The sequence below is a fragment of the Pipra filicauda genome, unplaced genomic scaffold (genome assembly GCF_003945595.2).
Source record: "Pipra filicauda isolate LSUMZ 115617 unplaced genomic scaffold, ASM394559v2 scaffold9_size5747161_pilon, whole genome shotgun sequence".
Lineage (NCBI taxonomy): Eukaryota > Metazoa > Chordata > Aves > Passeriformes > Pipridae > Pipra > Pipra filicauda.
The window spans coordinates 362,658-381,449 of record NW_024105198.1 but is presented as its reverse complement, the minus strand read 5'-3'; the positions used below and the strand labels follow the sequence as shown (position 1 = coordinate 381,449).

The following is an 18,792-nucleotide window of genomic DNA, read 5'->3' as shown; positions in this document are numbered from 1 at the left end:
CCTCTGTGCTGCAGTGAGCAGACACTGGCACCTGGTGACCGAGGGTGGAAACTACAGCAGCAAAGGAGTACAGAGAATATTCCCCTTCTGAAATTCAAACTAATACCATGAGAACCAGAAGACATAAATCATTCTTATAACCACGTTGCAAAAAAAAAAAAAAAAAAAGGCAATGTGTATTTTCCTTGCACTAAAAATAGATAAATGGATAAATAAATAGATAGATAAATAGAAATTCCTCCAAACAGGCAGTGAAGGACCAATGACAAGATTAGTTTCTGGTTTTATCAGAAGACAGTTGTGAATTAGTTCCTTTTATTTAAAGGATAAACAAATTCTTTGGTCAATTTGTTCTCCCTCTTGATTTTCCTGCATTCTCAATACATACATAAACATATTAAATCAAAAGAGTAAAATAAAAAAAATCATGTTACAGGTAAATTTAAAAGCATCATAACCATGGAGGATTTATCTTTACTTAGATATCTTTACTAGTTTCTTCTACTCTTATAAAAAAATGTGGCACCCACCCTCACTTCCCCCCATTACCTTGAAATATTCTTTTCTAATTTGTTTACTTCTCCTTCTTTCTTCATTCTGCCAGATCACTGGCTGTGTTTCTGGCCAATGCTGCTCATTCACTGAATCCTTCTGGTTTTCCAGTGGCTATAATGGTCAGAAATATTTTTATGTAAAAGGTAAATATACCTCTTGTGCATTAGCACGAACGATTATGAACTACAACTATTAATTGTTTGCCTCTCTCAATCCAACTTTATGACCTGAACAGGTGCCCAGCCTTCATGGTGACTGGCAGAAATTTCCTTTCAAATTCCAAAATATACTTCATGGAAGAAAAAGACTCTATGAAATAATTCCTCAGAAAATGACACACTTTTCTGCATTGAGACTCATTTTTGCAGGCAGGTTAGGAAGGCACCTAAGGTTGCCAAAAATAAACAAGTTTCCAGTGTGGTTAGCCACTAGCACACCTAACTTCTCCATGTGAATGCTCATTGCACTGAAAAAGGACAGCTACAAGACAATTTGAGTATCTGTCAGTTGTTCCTGCCTAAAACATTATACACCTCAACAAGCTGTAAAAAAATCTCTCTTTCAAAGTACTGTGTTATGCAAATATACCGAGGAGACAGTTAAAGTAGATGAATTATTAAAATAATAATGAATATATATGACTGTCTACTTTATGAAAACTGAAAGCAGACAATCTGAGCAGACAGTTTCATAAGGCTAAACCAACATTTTCAACTGTTTCTTATTGGAATATGAAGGCATTTAAAGCCATTGTAAATAACTGATAGATTAAAACCTAAAATAATAAAAAAGTACTCTCTACAGCTTAACTGGAATTTTATCATATCATGCAAGCTTCTCACTGAGGTATGGAGAATAAAAGGCCTACATAATTCAATCCATTTAGAATTTACATTATAAACCAAACTGAACATTATGTGAGGCAATACATGCATGTGGGAAGAAATACTAAAACCAAGCAAAACTTATGTCTCATTAGTTTCAAGATCTTCAAGCTGGTACCATATTCTATTAAAACAAAAAGCCTCCATTACATACAAGTCAAATTATCTTTGAGGCATAAGCTCTTCAAAGGTTTTTTATTTTCCACCATAATTAGACACCTTCAATAACTATATGCATAAGCAACCATACAAATGTATGTAAGTTTTCTGTCATAAAGACAAAACCAAGCAAATAACAACAACAAAACCAAAAAAGCACTCAAATATAAAGCCAGCACATTTCCATTTGAGTATTTACCTGCCAGCTGTATGGGGACACTGGGGAATTCACTTCATTTGCTGAGACACTAAAAAGTAAGATGAGAGGCATTATGAAACGTACTACTTTTTAAAACCACGTTACTTTAAAATATAAAAGAAAAAGTGAACACTTAAAAAGTAGCTTCAAAATGTGGTTTAAAAGCATGACCACTTGCCTAGAATCTCAAATCATATCTCACTCCTTTACCATGAGTTGACAATAGGCCTTACACACTACAGCACTTTAATTCACATGAAGCTGTTTCTTAAGGATGTTGATCTTTTAGAGATTTACTAATGCACCTTCATTGTTTTGTTTCTTAAAGCAACCAGTGACAAACTTTCTGCAAAGCTGACAAAAGATCTATTCTTAAATGTGTGGAAGACTCACATATTTAATTTCACTGTTAGCTCTACATGATAAAGAAGCAGCTTATACTATTGAAGCAGGGAAAAACATTTCAAAATGGGACAGTGAAACTGCAAAATTTGGGTATTTTTGGTTGTTGATGGCTTGTGGGATTTTTTTGTTTTCTGTGGAGGCTTTTTTGTGTTTGGGTTTTTTTTTATTCCAAAGGAAAAGCATAAAAGCACAGCTCCTGCAAACAATGGATTCCTCATTGACACATGCTCCACAAACAATAAAGGTTTTTAGGCTGAACTCCCAATAACACTTCTCCAACTGCTCTTAAAAGCCCAAAAGAACTGCCAAGGAAGAAAATTTAGATGCCTGAGCACAGTTCCAGTGCCACCTTGTGTAACACAGGATCTGACACATCTGCACAGCACTGTCACTACAGGAGGAGATACAACCTTCTGGACTGGGACTGGATGTCTAAACTGGAAATGAATGTCTATCCTTAGGCACCTGAATCGCTGCCATAATCAGCAGCATCATCAGACCTACAGATTAGTTTCTGGATGACACCAACTTTCCTAAAGGCTCAAAAGAACAGGTTTGGGTTTTTTGTTATCTAAGAGAAAGAAGCTCAAGAATAGATTATTCTTGTACCTTCAATCTCACTGTGAGCTAAAAACATTATAACAGAAGATGGCAGCAGTGACACAATTAACAAAAATGAAATTAATAAAATATTGAATGCTATGATACACTTAATATCAATACCATTTTTCAGATTCCATTGGCTGCTTTGGCCTGTTCCTTGTGTTTACTGAAACTGAGTGATTAAGAAGCCTAGAAAGAAAAAAAAAATATTTAAACCCTTTTTCTTAGAATATGTTACTTTCACTGCATAACATTTCCTGTAAATGAAAAGTTTTCAGCATTAATATCTTCCATAAAACTAAGATATGTGTACACATATGAAATTCATGCCCATTCTTGCTTCCATTTGAATCAACAATATTCTTTCTGGCTCTTGAACTATTTCAAGTTCTATATTTTAAGGAAGTAATTCAAACCAAAATGAAGTTTCCTTATTTGTCTCCATAAATACAGATTATTTCGACAGATCTCACACCTGTGTTAAGTTATGCTGCCCTCAACACAAAAAGCCCCATTGCTCACTAAAATTAAAAGACAAAAGATAATCAATCTAAACCAGAAAGGATACACAGATTGAGCACAAAAAAAGGCAGTCAGTAGGAGCAGGTCAGAAGGTATCTTAGTAAGAAACACTGCAAGTGCAAAGGAAATACAGGGGAAAAGGAGAGCTGGAAAATGCAGAAACACAGACTAAAACCAAAAGAAAAGTCTAACACAGAAGTGAACCAATGGAAATTTCATTTTTCTAAATGGTAGCGAGTAAAAAAAGCCTAAATTTCGATTCAGAAGTGTTTTTTCCTCTGAAACAAATACATACCACAGGTCTGTGTGCACAGGAAGATGATAAGAGCTATTGTGGATGTTTTAAGTGTTAAAAATAACAAAACCATCGGTAACACTTAAAACTAAACATTGAAAAGTAACTTGAATGAAAACTTCTGAGTTCTTGAAGGTAGTGATAGGACACTTCAACACTGACTTCATGTGCAGAACTGTGATCAAAGTATATTTAGGCCAAATTATAGAGAGAACTAGAATGGAATAAGAATCAGAAAGAATCAGAACACAACCAATTATGCAACAGAACAAAGTAAAACAGTAAGCACCTTTTTGTATTTCGTTACCATTACATAGGGCAGTACAGTCATTAACTGTAAATGACTGATGATTTTTCAATCAAGCTTCTCTGATTATTTGGTAACTTTGAGCTCAGCAATCTCATTTGCAGTTTAATTCTCTCACTGTGTGACCCTCAATGTAATGGGATTATGAGAAGTTAAGCCTGTAAACCAAGTCTGCTGTATTCAATCTGCAGCATCTGCTCCATATACTTGCTCTTCAGAAACTTAGTTTTGAGGGTGCATTCCAGAATTAAATTATATTACAGCCTGAGAAAACTGTTACAAAAAATAATATTCAGAGCATTGGTTATCAAACCAGCATATAAACATGCTATTTTAAAGTCATCATTTTTTAGAGAGAATCCCTATTTAAACTAGCTTTATGTTCTCAGAGACGTTGTAGCAAGAGACCATTAAAATTAAAAAAGAAAAAAAATTGACTCTGATGCAAAACTTGCACCAAAACTGACACTATAGTGTAAATGCAATGATTGTATGTAACACAGGCCATTCCTTTTTTAAACTCATTACATGAAATGTAAGGAAAAACTATTCTAGCAAATTCAAACATATATATATATATAAACACACTTTTCATTTTTATTTATGTATAAACACACTGTTTCTATGCAGCATGTATATAATTAATGACTGAGTTTATTATGAGCTAGGCTTATTATGAATGTGTTGATGGAGTATGCCAGGTGGTGATTACCATTTTTAAGATATAGCTTTAGTAATGGGAGAACTGCTTTGCAATGCTTAGCAAAATCTGACTTTGAACACTTGTTGTCTGTATAAAGAATTACAGTTCTTGGTCTCTCACTCCTGACATTCCACAACTGTTGCCTGGTGAGGGGCAAGGTAACTTCTAAAATATTTCCCTTTAACAGTATTTCATCCTAAAGAACAAAAAACGTATTGCAAACTGTTTTTGCTAACAAACCCTTAGGCTAACTCAACCAATCCTTTTGCTCCGTTTTTCTTCTAGAAATGGCCAAAACTGTTCCTTTTGTCCCCATTTGAACCCTGGCAACCTGAGGCTCTACAAACCCTTTATACCTGGATGCACGTCCTGCCGCCCTTGTCCTCTGGAAGAGTTTCTCACTGAATGAAGTTCTATAGCTTAAAGGCCTTCGTCTGTATTCACATTTCATGGACACCAAAGCCAAAGACGGAAGGAGGAAGCAGGATAGGTTGATGGGAGAGGACAGGGAAGTCATTAGCATAGCAAGCAAAAAGAAAAGAGACTGCATAATATTACAAAAGCACACACTGAACGAACAGAAACATGATTAGTAAGGAATTATTTTGTGATGCTTAACTTTTCTGAGGATTCTGTTTACTGGTTGAACATATTTTCCACAACTAAACACAGGATTTTCACTAAATACTAAATATTATTCTTCTTGTTGTTTAAAAAATATGGATTCAAAAGCAGGGCTAAATTTTATATAGGGGTGATTCTGTCCCCGTGTACCTAACGACACTTAAGTAAATTTTAAAATATAAATGCTAAATTAAGAAGTAAAACAAGAACAAACAAGACTGCATACATCTGCATGATTCAAGACAAAGAACCATCAGCAACATCATTGCATTAAGACACAACAACATATGAGGAGTAAAATTTAAGTTGCAGTGCTTCAGAAGAGGAGTGGCTTGGAATTTCAAATGATTAGTTAACCAGGAAATATTTAATCAAACAAGACCCACATGCAACATAAATAACCATCACATAAAAACCTAAGATAAGAAAAACACGCTCATTCTCTCTTTAGTAATAAATTATAATGAGAAAATTTAGCATTCTTGGTCTTACTTGCAATACTTTTGGTAATAAGAATATATTAGCATTAAGATTTCATTCCTGTTTTACCCTTCTTTATGTGAACAACCAAATTTTGAATGCAGAGCATGGAGTTTTAAGTAAAGCCTATTATATATTTTACACACACACTACTGTTACTATATTTACCTAATATAAAATGCTGGTGAATTTTTAAAGCCCTGCAATTCATAGTATCAGGATCTCTGTTTCCCTGAGGGCTTCACATGTATTTCAACTCTCTTCAAAGAAAAATGGCCATGCAGAGTCTCATAATTACACAGAAATCCCAAAGAAACAAAAATAGTATTTAAGGTGGTGTGAAGTTATATCCATTACTGTGGGATACAACTTTTAGCTCCCTTAAAAGAGCTTACTCTCAAAGTGCCTCACAGTATTTGCCTGCTTGGTAAAGGAACCATATAGAACATTGTTCCTACCCTCACCTGTCCACATCCTATGTAGCTCCAGGTATTCCTTCCTGTTCTACATTTTACACAGTTGTTAACTTGTTCTACTACATTCCTGCTGCTTGTTCTACAGCTCTTTTTCAAGTATCATTCTGTTGAGATGCCCAACATGAAGCAGAGAAAGGCAGGCAGTTGAAATGATTTATTTTTACATGCATTTATAACACAGACATACTGTCATTTGACAGAACAACGTTCAAACAAGTTTCCCCTTCAGTTCACAGGATATTTATAACTCACATCAGACTGAATGGAGGAAGTACCACCTCAACTAGCTTGTATTTGAATAAAAAGAACCAGTCACAAGCAAACTGTATGCAGGTTCTGTAATTCATATAATCTAAGAAAGTAATTTTAACATGTTACCAATGATCATGTTACCTGAGCATTAACCAGCCCACTTAAGTCTACTGCTTTGAAGAAAAAAAGTATAAAAAAAGTTAACATACATCAAATCAGGAAATCAAGACACTTTCACATTCATCTCTTTCTCTCCATAGGAGGTTTATCATTGCTTCTTTAGACAGCGATTTTATGAAAAGTAACATAGGACAGCCATTTGATAGAGTCAGATAAACTTTAACTGTTTAACAGCTGGACAAAACTGTTCTCAAGATAAGGTGTCAGGAGCTGCTGGGTAAATTAACACAAGTTATTTTAACTAATATTGTAGTACCTGTGTTTTTGTTCTTGCTGCAGTAACTGGGCTGCTATTTTTCTCAGGTCAGTCACTTCTTTGAGTTCATCATCATCTTCAGCCAGCAGCTGTTCTTTCTGAAGCCTGAAAAATTAAACATTAGTGACCTGACTTCAGTGAAGCAAGACACAGAAATGCCTCGTTGTTGGACAAGTAAGCAGCACTGCCTTTAAGCTTATTTTCTCTCCAAGTACTTGGTGTTCAATACGAGATTTCTTTCTTCCATAGGAAGAAACTTAAAAGAAAACCACTCTCACCTCTGCCGCCACCAGCAAAACCTACCCAAGAAGACCAAGATTTACCTTTTTTCATCTCCCCAGTCCTCATTCTGTTCTATTTTCTGGGATTTCTCAGGATGTTTTGCCCGTTCCTTACACAGAATGAAAAAAAAAAATCCTTAGAATTGAATTAAGAAAAAATAAACTCAAGCTTGCTGAACAGTTTTTTTCTTTTGTCAATCTATGGTACCTTGACATAGGAGAGCAATGTGCCAATCTGTGCATCTCCCTGCTCAGGAAGAGCTCCCTCTTCTGCATTTGGATCAATGTAGTCATAGGCCTCCTGGTCTAGTGAGGATTTGTGAAGAACAGAAAAGATATTAAACAGTTCTCTCGACCAAATGTTACTCCTAAGAGAGTTAAGCACTTATGAAAAATGTCAGACACAGATAAAACATAGAAATTTTGTCTCCTTAAGCTAGAAATAATCTTTTCTTTCTCTCTAGCCTTGTCTATTTGTGATTATTACATTGTTTTCTGAAATGATGAAAATACAATGCCAACCCATGATCATATAATTTTGTGCCATTTTCCTGCATGATATTACCCAAGCAAAGTACCTCTGTTACCTAAAATGACAGATGCACAACAGGTATTACCTTTCTGTGGATCAAGTTTGCTCCCCATGACATGATTGTCATTCCTTAATGTCTGTTCCCTTGTTGATTCTGATACCTGGGAGTGAAGGCTGATTGTATCATCATCAGATGGCTGCAAAGACACTCACTTTTAGTACAGAACTGACATATAAATTATATTATTATATGGTTTAAACTCAACTGTACAGACATTCAAAGAATGTTAAATGCAACTTAGGAATTTCTCAACTGATACAAAATACAAAAGGAAAGGTCTAAAAACCAGAAATTACAAACCCAGCTGAACAATACTCACTTCTGTGGTGGACAACCTTTTATCTCCATTATCACTTCCAATGCCAGAGTCTGGTCCGTGATTTTTATTGGGATAAAAGTCCTCCATGCTACAGTAAGAAAAATAACACACAAAACCCCCACACAAGAATGAAAGAAACAGTAGTGTCCCTTTCCTAAAAGAAAACAAACATCCTTTTCAAAATATGCTCTCTATACTCAGCTACAGTTGTTGATACAGAATTTTTGCACAAGGGAGAGTCAGTAGAAAAATCCAACAAAACATCCCTCACTTTCTGACCTCAACTAAATTTAATAAAAAATATTTGTGAAATACTGTGGGCTTTAGTTAAGTTTCCCTTAATATATATATGGGAGACAGACTTTCCATCCAACAGACTAATTGTATTCAGGACATTTATGGGCAATTCTCCTCTTCTGTTCTGAATAAAATACCTGAGATTTCCAATAAATAAATTTAAAAACTTTGGTCTATTAAACATCTTTGTTCTGATTTCTACATCTTTAGCGAGTACAATGAAAACTTTTCATAGCAATTCAGATGAGCCAATTAAGTTTCCAGTTACAGAAAATAAATACTACAGCGCCCAAATAAAGAACAATTAAAGTACTGAAATGATAGGTATTATCTCTAATAAACAGATCATTTAATAACAAATGCCAAAGTAAAATAAAACAACCCCCCCACTACTCACCTGTCTGTGAGTGGCTGGGAGGGGACTCGTTTACCTAATGATGGAAGATCCAAAGAATCTGGTTTTTTGTCTATTCTGAGGCACGCCTGGATGCTGAGGAATTTAAATATATGTACTTTACCCTTTAAACATATCTGTTGGGAAACAAATGAACAAATAAAAATCTTAATTACATTGCATGTCTTTGGAAAATACACCCCAAGAAACACTTTCTACACTGCATTTGTACCCACAACTTCCCAGTAGGAGCCGAAAAACAGGAAAACTTGATTGGTATAACTTAGAACAGCTTCCCCTAAGATGATAAAGCAAATTTCTGTACTAGAATACTTCAATACTAACCTGTGCTGGTGGTATCTGCATTGGATTGTTATCCAAAAGTATAACTTGTAAGTGACGTAACTTTCTGTAACAAATCGGAATTTCTGTAATTTTATTACACGAAAAATCCAGCTTTACCAAGGGAAGGTCCCCTAGTTCTGCACTCAGGAAAATAAACAAACAAACAAAAAAAAGACATAAGTTATCTTCTTAATACTTCACCTAATTTACCCACATTAATGGAAAGAAGATGAGTAGCTTACCATCTGGCAGCATATGGAGATTGTTTCTTCTTATGTTCAATTCTCTAAGTGACTGCAATTTTCCTATTTGCTGGGGAAGGACCTGAAGTTCATTACAGCTAATATCCTAAGAAAGACATAATTAATACATCAAGTGAACATCTTAAATGAAATTTCACAAAGGAATACTGCTATCAAAACTATGGTAAAAGAAAAATCCCAACTCCTTGGTTTTTCCACAGAGAAGAGGTACCATAACACATCTCGCTGTTGCCTGACTATTAATGATTCATGTTTCAGAGATTCAATTCAAGAAGTCACATCAATGAATGATGAAATACTGGTTTGAAGATTAAAACTGCAGACTATGAATCACGAGTTCCTGGTGTAGTTCCTGTATCAGCTACAAACTTCTTGTGTTACTGCTGGGACTGTCATTCTGCTCCTGTTCTAACAACTCTTTTTTCCTTAGAATACCTTCAGCCAACCCATACAACTAAAGATTTACAGAGAGCAACAACAGGCTCACCAACTTTTTGGATAAAAGCACTACAGGGGTGACAAAGCTGCACCAAGTGTACACAGACTACAGCTATTTCTGACAGTAATTAAACATTAATTTATGTAGACCAGAGGGATTAAACAATCACATTGCTAAGAATCTTTCTCAACCTTTTGAATTCTAAACCAATAAAACAGAATGCTGAGAATTCTGGTTTTCCTAGACAAGTCAACAGAGAGATATCTCTGTCTGATGAAAACCTGGAAGCTGATTTTAAAGGCAAGCCTAGTCAGCAACTAAGCCAGGCCTTAAGAGATGAATCCAGGCCCCTTCATTACACACTTGCAGAGCTTCAGCTTAAGGGCTGCCCATTGCTTTTGGCAACCATGGTGCCTGCACACAGTTGGGGGTCCCAGGAAGTACAGGCTGCTTGGGATGCACCATCATGGATCCACTGCAAGTTCTTTGTCCATGTCACCACAGCTGAGATGGGATTCCCTTCATAAAAGCACCTTTCGAGCACAAGGCATAGTCATAAACTTTTTTTTTAAATGTATAAAATATATTCTTATGTCCTAGACAGGTACTGGAATAAAACTCTCTCTAGTATGTCCCTAATCTGCATCATCAAGGACACATTCTAGGTTTGACAATTCTGAAAAATAAGCCCAAACTACCACAACTGCAACCATGAAAAACATTCACTTCCTATAAACAAAAGCAGTGATGACACCTTGAAATCCTCTGACATTGAAGGGAGCACAAGGAATGTCTCACCAAAGAGTAAAGGACACAAGAAAAGCCTCACGAATACTCTGAATGTCTCAGAGTACTTGTAAGCTAAAAAAGAATGTTGATTTATAGCTTAGACATAAGATCATATTAAAAGACCCTCCAGAGAATACACAGCTACTGTGGAAACAGGATAAGGACGCCTTGCAATGACTACAGAAATCATACATATTAAAAAAAAAAAAAAAATAAATAAATTAAAAAAAAAAATCAGACCCAGTGCAAGTGCCAGGTCAGTGACTGACTCTGCACAGTTCTCCAAAACACAGGAGCTTAACAGGGAGCAATGATCAGAAAAGCCAAAATATCGAAAAAGTAATGGATGACAAAGCACAAAATCTTAGTATGCCACGTGTTGCACAGATTGTGAATATTGCTTATCATTCCATTCACCCCAAACAAAATAAAGAAAGAGCAGAAATGTGAGGGGGGGGAACCAACCCACAGAACAAGATAACAATGACTGAAGGCCAGAACTTGTATCAGAATACAGAGATGAACTCTTCAGCTGGAAATAATATTCCTGATAACATACAAAGCAAATAAATAGAATTATGACTACTGTAAAGAAGGTAAACAGTAAAATTCATCATTTTTAACAACATACAAGCAAGGGGCTCAAATGAAATCATCTCAAAAGCAATTTTATTTATGAAATCATCTCAAAAGCAATTTTATTTATGAAATCATCTCAAAAGCAATTTTATTTATGAAATCATCTCAAAAGCAATTTTATTTATGAGCCCCTCCCTTAAGATTTAGTTGACCCAACATATTGATTTCTGTTTAACCTTATTTTTGAGATACAATATATTTTACCTTTAATTTCATCTCAAAACCCAATAAAACACAGTAACTGAATTTCAATTTTGTAGTTCCGTATTTTAAAAATATTAATCTATAATTATACTGAAAATACACTGTTTATAAGTTTACTTTAAGTATAAAGATTCACAATTGTACTTACCAACTCCATCAGATCCCTCAGCTTCCCAATTTCCTCTGGAATGGAGACCAGCTTGTTATTACTGACAACCAGAACTTTCAGTGGAAGATCAAACAGGTATTTTGGCAACGTCGACAAAAGATTTCGACTTGAGAGAAAGAAAAAGGGACAAGCAAGGCTGGATTATAATCTCCTTTTTCTAAGCCTCAAAGGGAGTCTGAGATGCACATTGCACAACTTTTCTCCTAGGACAGAAGACATTCTCCACCTATTATGACTTCATTTACATTTCAGCTACAATCTCCACCAAGAATTCCTCACCAGATACAGCCTCTCTCAGGTATGTGAACTTTAGATCCCAATTTTGCTTGATGAAATGAGTATGTGCTAGGAGAGAATCTAATGCTGAAATGTGCAGAGAAATCTGTTAAAAAAAATGATGTTTGACACCACATCTATCTGCTTTGTACACATGAAATACACTCTTACCCACTATTTGATTTAAATCCATATGGAAAAACCCGCCAACATTCTTGGACTGCCACTGTCAGAAATACACCAAGTTTTTCTAATAAGGTACTTGTAAATTTAAAAGAAGTCACTGGAAAATAAGGTTGTTCAGGTATGGTATGAAAGCAATTCCTTTCACATAGAAAGGTAAAATGAAAATAAAAAAAATCAGTACTTGCTGTTGATTTAAGTAGAACTAATTCTATTTTTGACAAAAAATAATTTAAGTGCTGATATTTGTGTTCACACAACATTATGAAAAAACTGGAAGTTTTAGTGCTTAATTGACATTCAGGGAACTGTTTTCCTATTAAAAAAAACCCAAGGTACTGTTTTCCTATTAAAAACCCCAACCTTTTTAGATTATGTTCTCCATGACTGCAGTTTATAGGGCTGCAAAACCAACAAAAATAAATTTATGTCCTTGCCACATTTCAGCTTCAAAGACAGACTGCAATTTTTATACCATAAAATGAAACTTCCAACAGTATCTCTATGAAACCAATGTATTATTCTGTTAATTCTAAGTGAACACAAATAAGTTTTTGATATAGGTATGCATTAAGTCTCTTTTTATGTTGTATTTCAGGCAGATATGCCAGGCTTTTTAGTTGGAGAGCATAAGAATCAAAAATATAATGTGCAAGTGCATTTTTTTGAATGGATTATAAAAACGTGGCAATGAAAGTTGTTCCCTGTGCCACTTCAACAGATTTCCTCCTTTTTTTTGGTTTGGGTTTTTTTTAGGAGCTGCCTGCTTTACTATGAATTGCACAATACATTTTTTCCACCATCTGAATCCAAAATTAGAATTTAGGATCATGTGGTTTTCTTCTGTAACAAAGCACCTGAAGCAGCAGGGCAGGATTTGAGCCTGTTCCCCAATCCCACAGCCCACGTGTTCCTGCACTGGGAAAACAGGCCCTGGACATGAGCACAGAGACAGACAAAGCACAGCTGGGAAAAGGATGGTCAGGAGAGTCGACTCTTGAAAGAACATGCAAAGCTCAGTCAGAACTACACATCTTTTCTGTGCAAAGAAATGAATCCAGCACCTCAGACACCATCAAAAGAGAAATGGGCTGCTGCTGAAGGAAGTTGGGTCAAATTTCCTTCAGAAAATGCTGCAGTTTTAGATCATATTAAGGCTCTTTAGAATTGCCACAGAGCACATCACGCTCGAATTATCACTCTGAGGACTGATATTTGCACATTTTGAGACACAGCAGGTTTCAGGGATTTAAATAGCTCTTAACTGAGAAATCTGTTTTGGACTTGATGTAGTCAATACCAGAAACAAGGAATATTGTGGAAAACAAGGTCAGGTGGGTTCTTTTAGATTCCCTCTCCTTCCAGAGCTCGTATCCCTCTTCTGTTCTGGTGAGAAGAGCCAACCATATGTTTTCCAAGTTTAAAAAGAGCAATACAGCAGTGGATGTAAAGAATGCTCTTGAGAGCACCAAGTTTTTACACCTGTAGTTTCTGAACACTGCCTGTCTGCATAACATCAAAAAGAAACTCAATGCAAACATCAATGCAAACTCAATGACCTGGTGAAGTAAAAAGCCAACTCCCCAATGAGATAAGTTATATAGGATCAAAAATAACCACCATTACTCACCTAATGTTAAGGTAGGTGAGCATTTGCAGGTTTTTAATAGATTCTGGAATGAATTTGATGCAGTTGTGATACAAATTTAAAGTTTCCAGTGGTGCAAACAGCCAGACATCAGGAGGAATTTCAGTAAATCTGTTCTTTGAAAGATCTACAAGCAAAGAAAAAAAGAAAAAATCCTTTTTTAGTCAAAATTTTCCCTGCAGTAAGAGGAGATAAAAGTACTCACTGATATTCTTGTCATGCTCCTAAAAATTAAGGTGTTGCAAGAAGTGTAAAATAATTCAGTTTTAGCAGATGCTACTGCATATAATTAATACACAAAAGAGACTTAAGATACTAAAAGATTATTGCTTAATATGCAATTACAACAGAAAATAGAAGAATGACAGGAATTCAAAAATACATTTCCCACTACACAGTTACATTTACAATGACATTGAATATCAACTAGGCTTGTCCCTCCTCTATCAAGTCTTTGTTCTGTGCAGTCCTGGGATTTCTTCCCCTCCAACTCCAGGCACAACAGTAAGTCAAGGTACAAACCCAGCCCACGTTATTTTTCCTGTTTGACAGCTACATTGGAATCTAATGTCATTGTACAATATATCTGCAGTGCTAAAGCCAAGTTCCCCAGAAAGCCTTACCATTTATTTTAAGAACTACAATTCTCGTCTAAAAAATATTCTTTAATGCAAGCACAACAACTGGGACTTTCTCCAGCTACATATTTATGATTTAGCTAAAGAGAGGATAAAGCTGCAAAAACCAATTACCTATAAAAATCAGGATGCAATTTAGCCTTGCCTAAAAGCAGCAAGAGGAGGTATCTTTGACAATAGAAACATAATACTTGAGTTAGAGTTATTCTGACAATGCATGACTGCATTATGCAAATCTGCATGCAGAAGTTAGGACAAACCAGCACATTACCAATATACACAGCACCTCTGGCTGCCCTTGAAAAGGTCCAGAAAATATAAATGAGATGTGACCTAAGAATCCTGGAAATTATCAGTTAACTACCAAAACCTGTATCATCAGAAGTCCCCCAAACTACCTGGGAAGACCTTTACTGGAGATATTTACTGGAGAACAATTGCCTGCTCTTCTGAAAGTAACTCTGGTTCCCAACCCAAGATATTTCAAAAGGATGTGGTTTCTCAGAAATGCTGAACAAACTCTTTTAACAGAGAAGCAATACAGATCCCTTGCTATTTCAGGCTTTAGTTCTCAGTTTTTAACACTCACATGGAATAACTGTGTGTCTGCTCAGCTTCCATCACATTAGCATCTGAACAAACATGCAGTTCTGCAAAAAGTCTAGAAAGCAGTTGGAAAAGTGGTTCAAAGACACTGTCAGGCTCAGAGTTCAACAGTCTGGCAAACCAACCATGAGCAGCATCACTCTCTAAAAGTACCTGACAGGAGGTTGTAGCCAGGTGGGGGTCGGGCTCTTCTCCCAGGAACCAGCAGCAGGACAAGAGGGCACGGTCTTAAGCTGTGCCAGGGGAGGTTTAGGTTGGACATTGGGAAGAAATTTTTTACAGAGAGAGTGATCAGACACTGGAATGAGCTGTCCAGGGAGGTGGTGGAGTCACCATCTCTGGAGGTGTTTAAGGTGAGACTGGATGTAGCATCAGTGCCATGGGTTGGGAACCACGGCAGGGTTGGATCAAGGGCTGGACTTGACAATCTCAGATGAGTCTGTGATTCTATGATCACCTTGAGCAGTAGGCTCAATTTTATTTCTTGAAGTCTAGAATATGTGACATTTTGTGACCTAACTGGTTGCCACTCCATCATTTCTAAGAAACATTCGCAAGCTGAAGTATCACCAAGTCTTCTTATAGATCAAGGCATGCTCTGCTGATGCTGAACTCTGCAAAAATAAAGTTAACTAAAACTGAACATCCCAACTAAAACACTTATTAAAAAAATTAGCACAGCTTGAGAAAGTTTTCACGATCGGTGAGGTTTTTTTTCTGTTTCCCATCGCATCAATTTTCAAAATGTTACAGAAAAATAACAACTTTCACATGGAAGTTTTCTGCAAAACCTCTTTTAGTTTAAACAAATGCTCTCTTGTTCTAATATTCAGCAGATTGAGACAACTGCATGCAGAAAAGATGTTAGTTTTATCGCTTGCAGGGTTCTACAACCTCCACCACAGGACGAACAGTCTTTGATACAACCCCATTCTGAAAAAAAACAGCTCTAAGCCTCTTCCTGATTTGGTTTTAGCAGCAGCTGCAAAGGGAACTGAAGTCTAGCACAAAACACAGATGACAAAATCCCACCCTACTGCCACCAACCCCAAGAGCAGCACTGTAGGTTATATTTGAACTGGAAGACTCCTGGGCACCACGAAAACTTTGCTGCTGTATTTGCATCCAGCCACATCTCAGCCACACATCTGGGTAAGAGACAGGTTAAAAACCAGCTTTGCTGTTTCTTCTGCAGAAACAAAACCCAGAGGCAGGACAGACAACGGCTACAGGATGCACCAACTGACTGCTCTGGGCAGTGAGTGGCCCAGGGGTGCAGTACTCACCAGGCAGTGTAAAACCAGCTGTGGTTTCCAGCTTGGCCTGACAAAAATCCCATTGGCACAGTCTGGTTGAAGCCCCTCAGTGCACCCTCCTACAAAACCCACACAACTTCACAGTAGGAACAAATACATACCAAGCTGACAATATTTGTGTATTGCTGTAGAAACCACTTTGCTGAAAACAATGCTTTTTGTTGCCCTGCTGTGGGGCAGGGATTACACTTTTCTGTTATGAAACCCAGAAGTCCTATTAAAATAGGAAATGGCACGCACTGTCTGTCAATAATAAAATAAAAAGGTAAATAAAGTGATGGGAGATTGCCTGACTTCTCTGCCAAGCAATTTTTCATTCCAAAGCAGTATTAAAATAGCCCCAGGGGTTCAGATTTTTCTAAGGAGAAAGATTCAAGTGTCTATGGTTTTCCACAACATTCTCATATTGAATGTACTTACAGCTTTTTAAAACTAAAAAATTGTTCCTACTCCAAAAATATTTTCACAACAAGCAAAAAGTTTGAGATTATATTGTCTATTATGCTAAATAAAATGTAAATGTGAAGCTTATGTAATTTAGGTATTTTTTGAAGACTAAAAACACAATGGATGGCCAAGAAAATATGGTAAGAAACTTCTGGAATAGAGTGTTCCTCTATAAACAAGACAGACTTCCAGTTAAATGAGAAAATGAGAAATCATCTCAACTGAAATATAAGCAAGCTGCTGGCACTTGAGAATGGCTTTGTAAGGGTTAATAGACTGGAGAAGCAATGAAAGCTGCTAAATGCAGAACCACAGATGATTTAAGATGACAACTCCTCTAGAAGTGAGATTATAGGAATCCTTTGCTTAACCAGTTTAGGCTGGAAAACTCTCAGTGGGAGTGTTATGTGACAACTAAATAGAAGACACTCTCCATGCCTGCTCATGGATCACAGGGTATTTCAATCCACTATCTCTGCAGGAACAATAAATGTGAGAACTACACCATTACTAAGGTTAAATTTAAAAAGGGAACTAGAAAAATATGAAGAAGTTGGTTGCAGCTGGTTTTGTTGACAGAAAAAGGTAACGTCTTTACCGACTGTAAGACAGTGACTAAAAGAAAATATACTGAAAGATCAAAAGGAAAGAATTTTAGGAAATCAGTCAGCCTGGAAGGGAAGCTATTAGAAATAAGAAGTTATCTTGTATAAATTTAAGTCATGATCAAAAAGAGAAACAAAAAGCTCAAGCTGTCAGGTTACAGCAGTGTGCAGCAAGGTAGTTAAATAGTATTAACATGCCATTTGCCTTGGTTTTGCACTTTTCCCTAGGCATGCATTATTGCTTACCACCAGAAACATGCTGATAGAACAGACTGGCCTTTTATTTAAACCAGTACAGTCATTTTATATTCACACTTTACACACACTGCATGTTGAATTTGAAAACAAGGCTTAACTGAGAAATTTACACTTGAACCTCCTCTTGATATTGTAATATTTCTCATAAAAATATGCTGCTGATCCAGGATATTGGTGTTAAGCTTTGTTTGCTCAAAGTGTTTCAAAACCTTATTTAGAAACCAGATTAAATAAAACCACATCCCCCACCCTGCAAAATCCAGAACTGCTCTCCTAACTTGTCACACATACACATTTTCCTAGCCAGCTTTTCTAGCAATGCTTTAGCCTAAGCCAACCAAAGTCTAAGCCAAAAACATCTAAGCACAACTGTAACTATATAATTAGTCCTACAGAAGTCAATGGATGCACAAAAACAAACATTCAGACCTCATCCCAAAGATACACTTTCAGCCATTCTAAACATAAATCTGAGATCACCACAGAGAACATGGATAAAACTTATCAGTCTGTCATGGATGAAGATTCTGGAGAAGAAAAAACTAATCTCAACCAGAGACACTACAGAAACACCTGCATGGTTTAATTCCAGTTTTTGATGTGGTATTTCAGCACAGAGTATCTACACAGTCTAAGAATTAGTCTTTGGTGTAATCACTAATATTTGTTTCTATCTTCTTTTAATCTTCAAAAAATTCATGGAAATACTATACAAGTACAAAAAAAATAAGGAAAATTTAAGAAAATCGTACTTTTCAAACTCTGCTAACGCTTGAGGCTCTTCTCCAGTTTGCTGAGAAACTAAGAAAGGCAGGAAGAGATCTGTCTCCCATTACCAAGCACAGAAATGGCACTTAGCATGAAGAAACCAATTTCATTGTTTATGTAACAAAGCTTTCTTCGGTCAGAGGATGACATAACTGAGGCTTTTAGGACAATCCAGAAAACCCATTTCAGAAAGACTGAAATATCTCTGGAGATTCTCAAAAATCAACTGCACAAGGCCCCAAGCAACCTGCTTTCCTTGGACTTGTTCCCATCAGGAGATTGCCCCAGATGACCTTTGAAGGTCTCTTTCAACCTGTGTAATTACAAAATATAAAACTGTAGTTTGTTTGCATTACAGGAATGTAATTATCTTATCACTGTTTGGGTAATTCAATTATCAGTTCCTGACGAGGGT

The 18,792-nt window shown here is 36.3% G+C and overlaps 1 protein-coding gene across 4 annotated transcripts in view; it reads right to left on the bottom strand.

The window, feature by feature from the left end:
• LRCH2 (leucine rich repeats and calponin homology domain containing 2) overlaps positions 1-18,792 on the bottom strand; it is a 40,631-nt gene that overhangs the window by 13,447 nt on the left and 8,392 nt on the right. For 2 of the 4 annotated variants that reach the window (XM_027721849.2, XM_027721851.2), the window contains exons 2-15: positions 13,722-13,866; positions 11,612-11,738; positions 9,372-9,477; positions 9,130-9,266; positions 8,788-8,921; positions 8,094-8,181; positions 7,799-7,910; positions 7,390-7,487; positions 7,224-7,291; positions 6,901-7,005; positions 4,989-5,066; positions 2,926-2,994; positions 1,798-1,846; positions 550-666 (exon numbers count right to left, since the gene is read on the bottom strand). In XM_027721849.2, the coding sequence (XP_027577650.1) occupies positions 550-666; positions 1,798-1,846; positions 2,926-2,994; positions 4,989-5,066; positions 6,901-7,005; positions 7,224-7,291; positions 7,390-7,487; positions 7,799-7,910; positions 8,094-8,181; positions 8,788-8,921; positions 9,130-9,266; positions 9,372-9,477; positions 11,612-11,738; positions 13,722-13,866 (1,433 nt within the window). The remainder of the gene's footprint in view (positions 1-549; positions 667-1,797; positions 1,847-2,925; positions 2,995-4,988; positions 5,067-6,900; positions 7,006-7,223; positions 7,292-7,389; positions 7,488-7,798; positions 7,911-8,093; positions 8,182-8,787; positions 8,922-9,129; positions 9,267-9,371; positions 9,478-11,611; positions 11,739-13,721; positions 13,867-18,792) is intronic. The other 2 variants (XM_027721852.2, XM_027721853.2) reach the window with 1 other exon arrangement.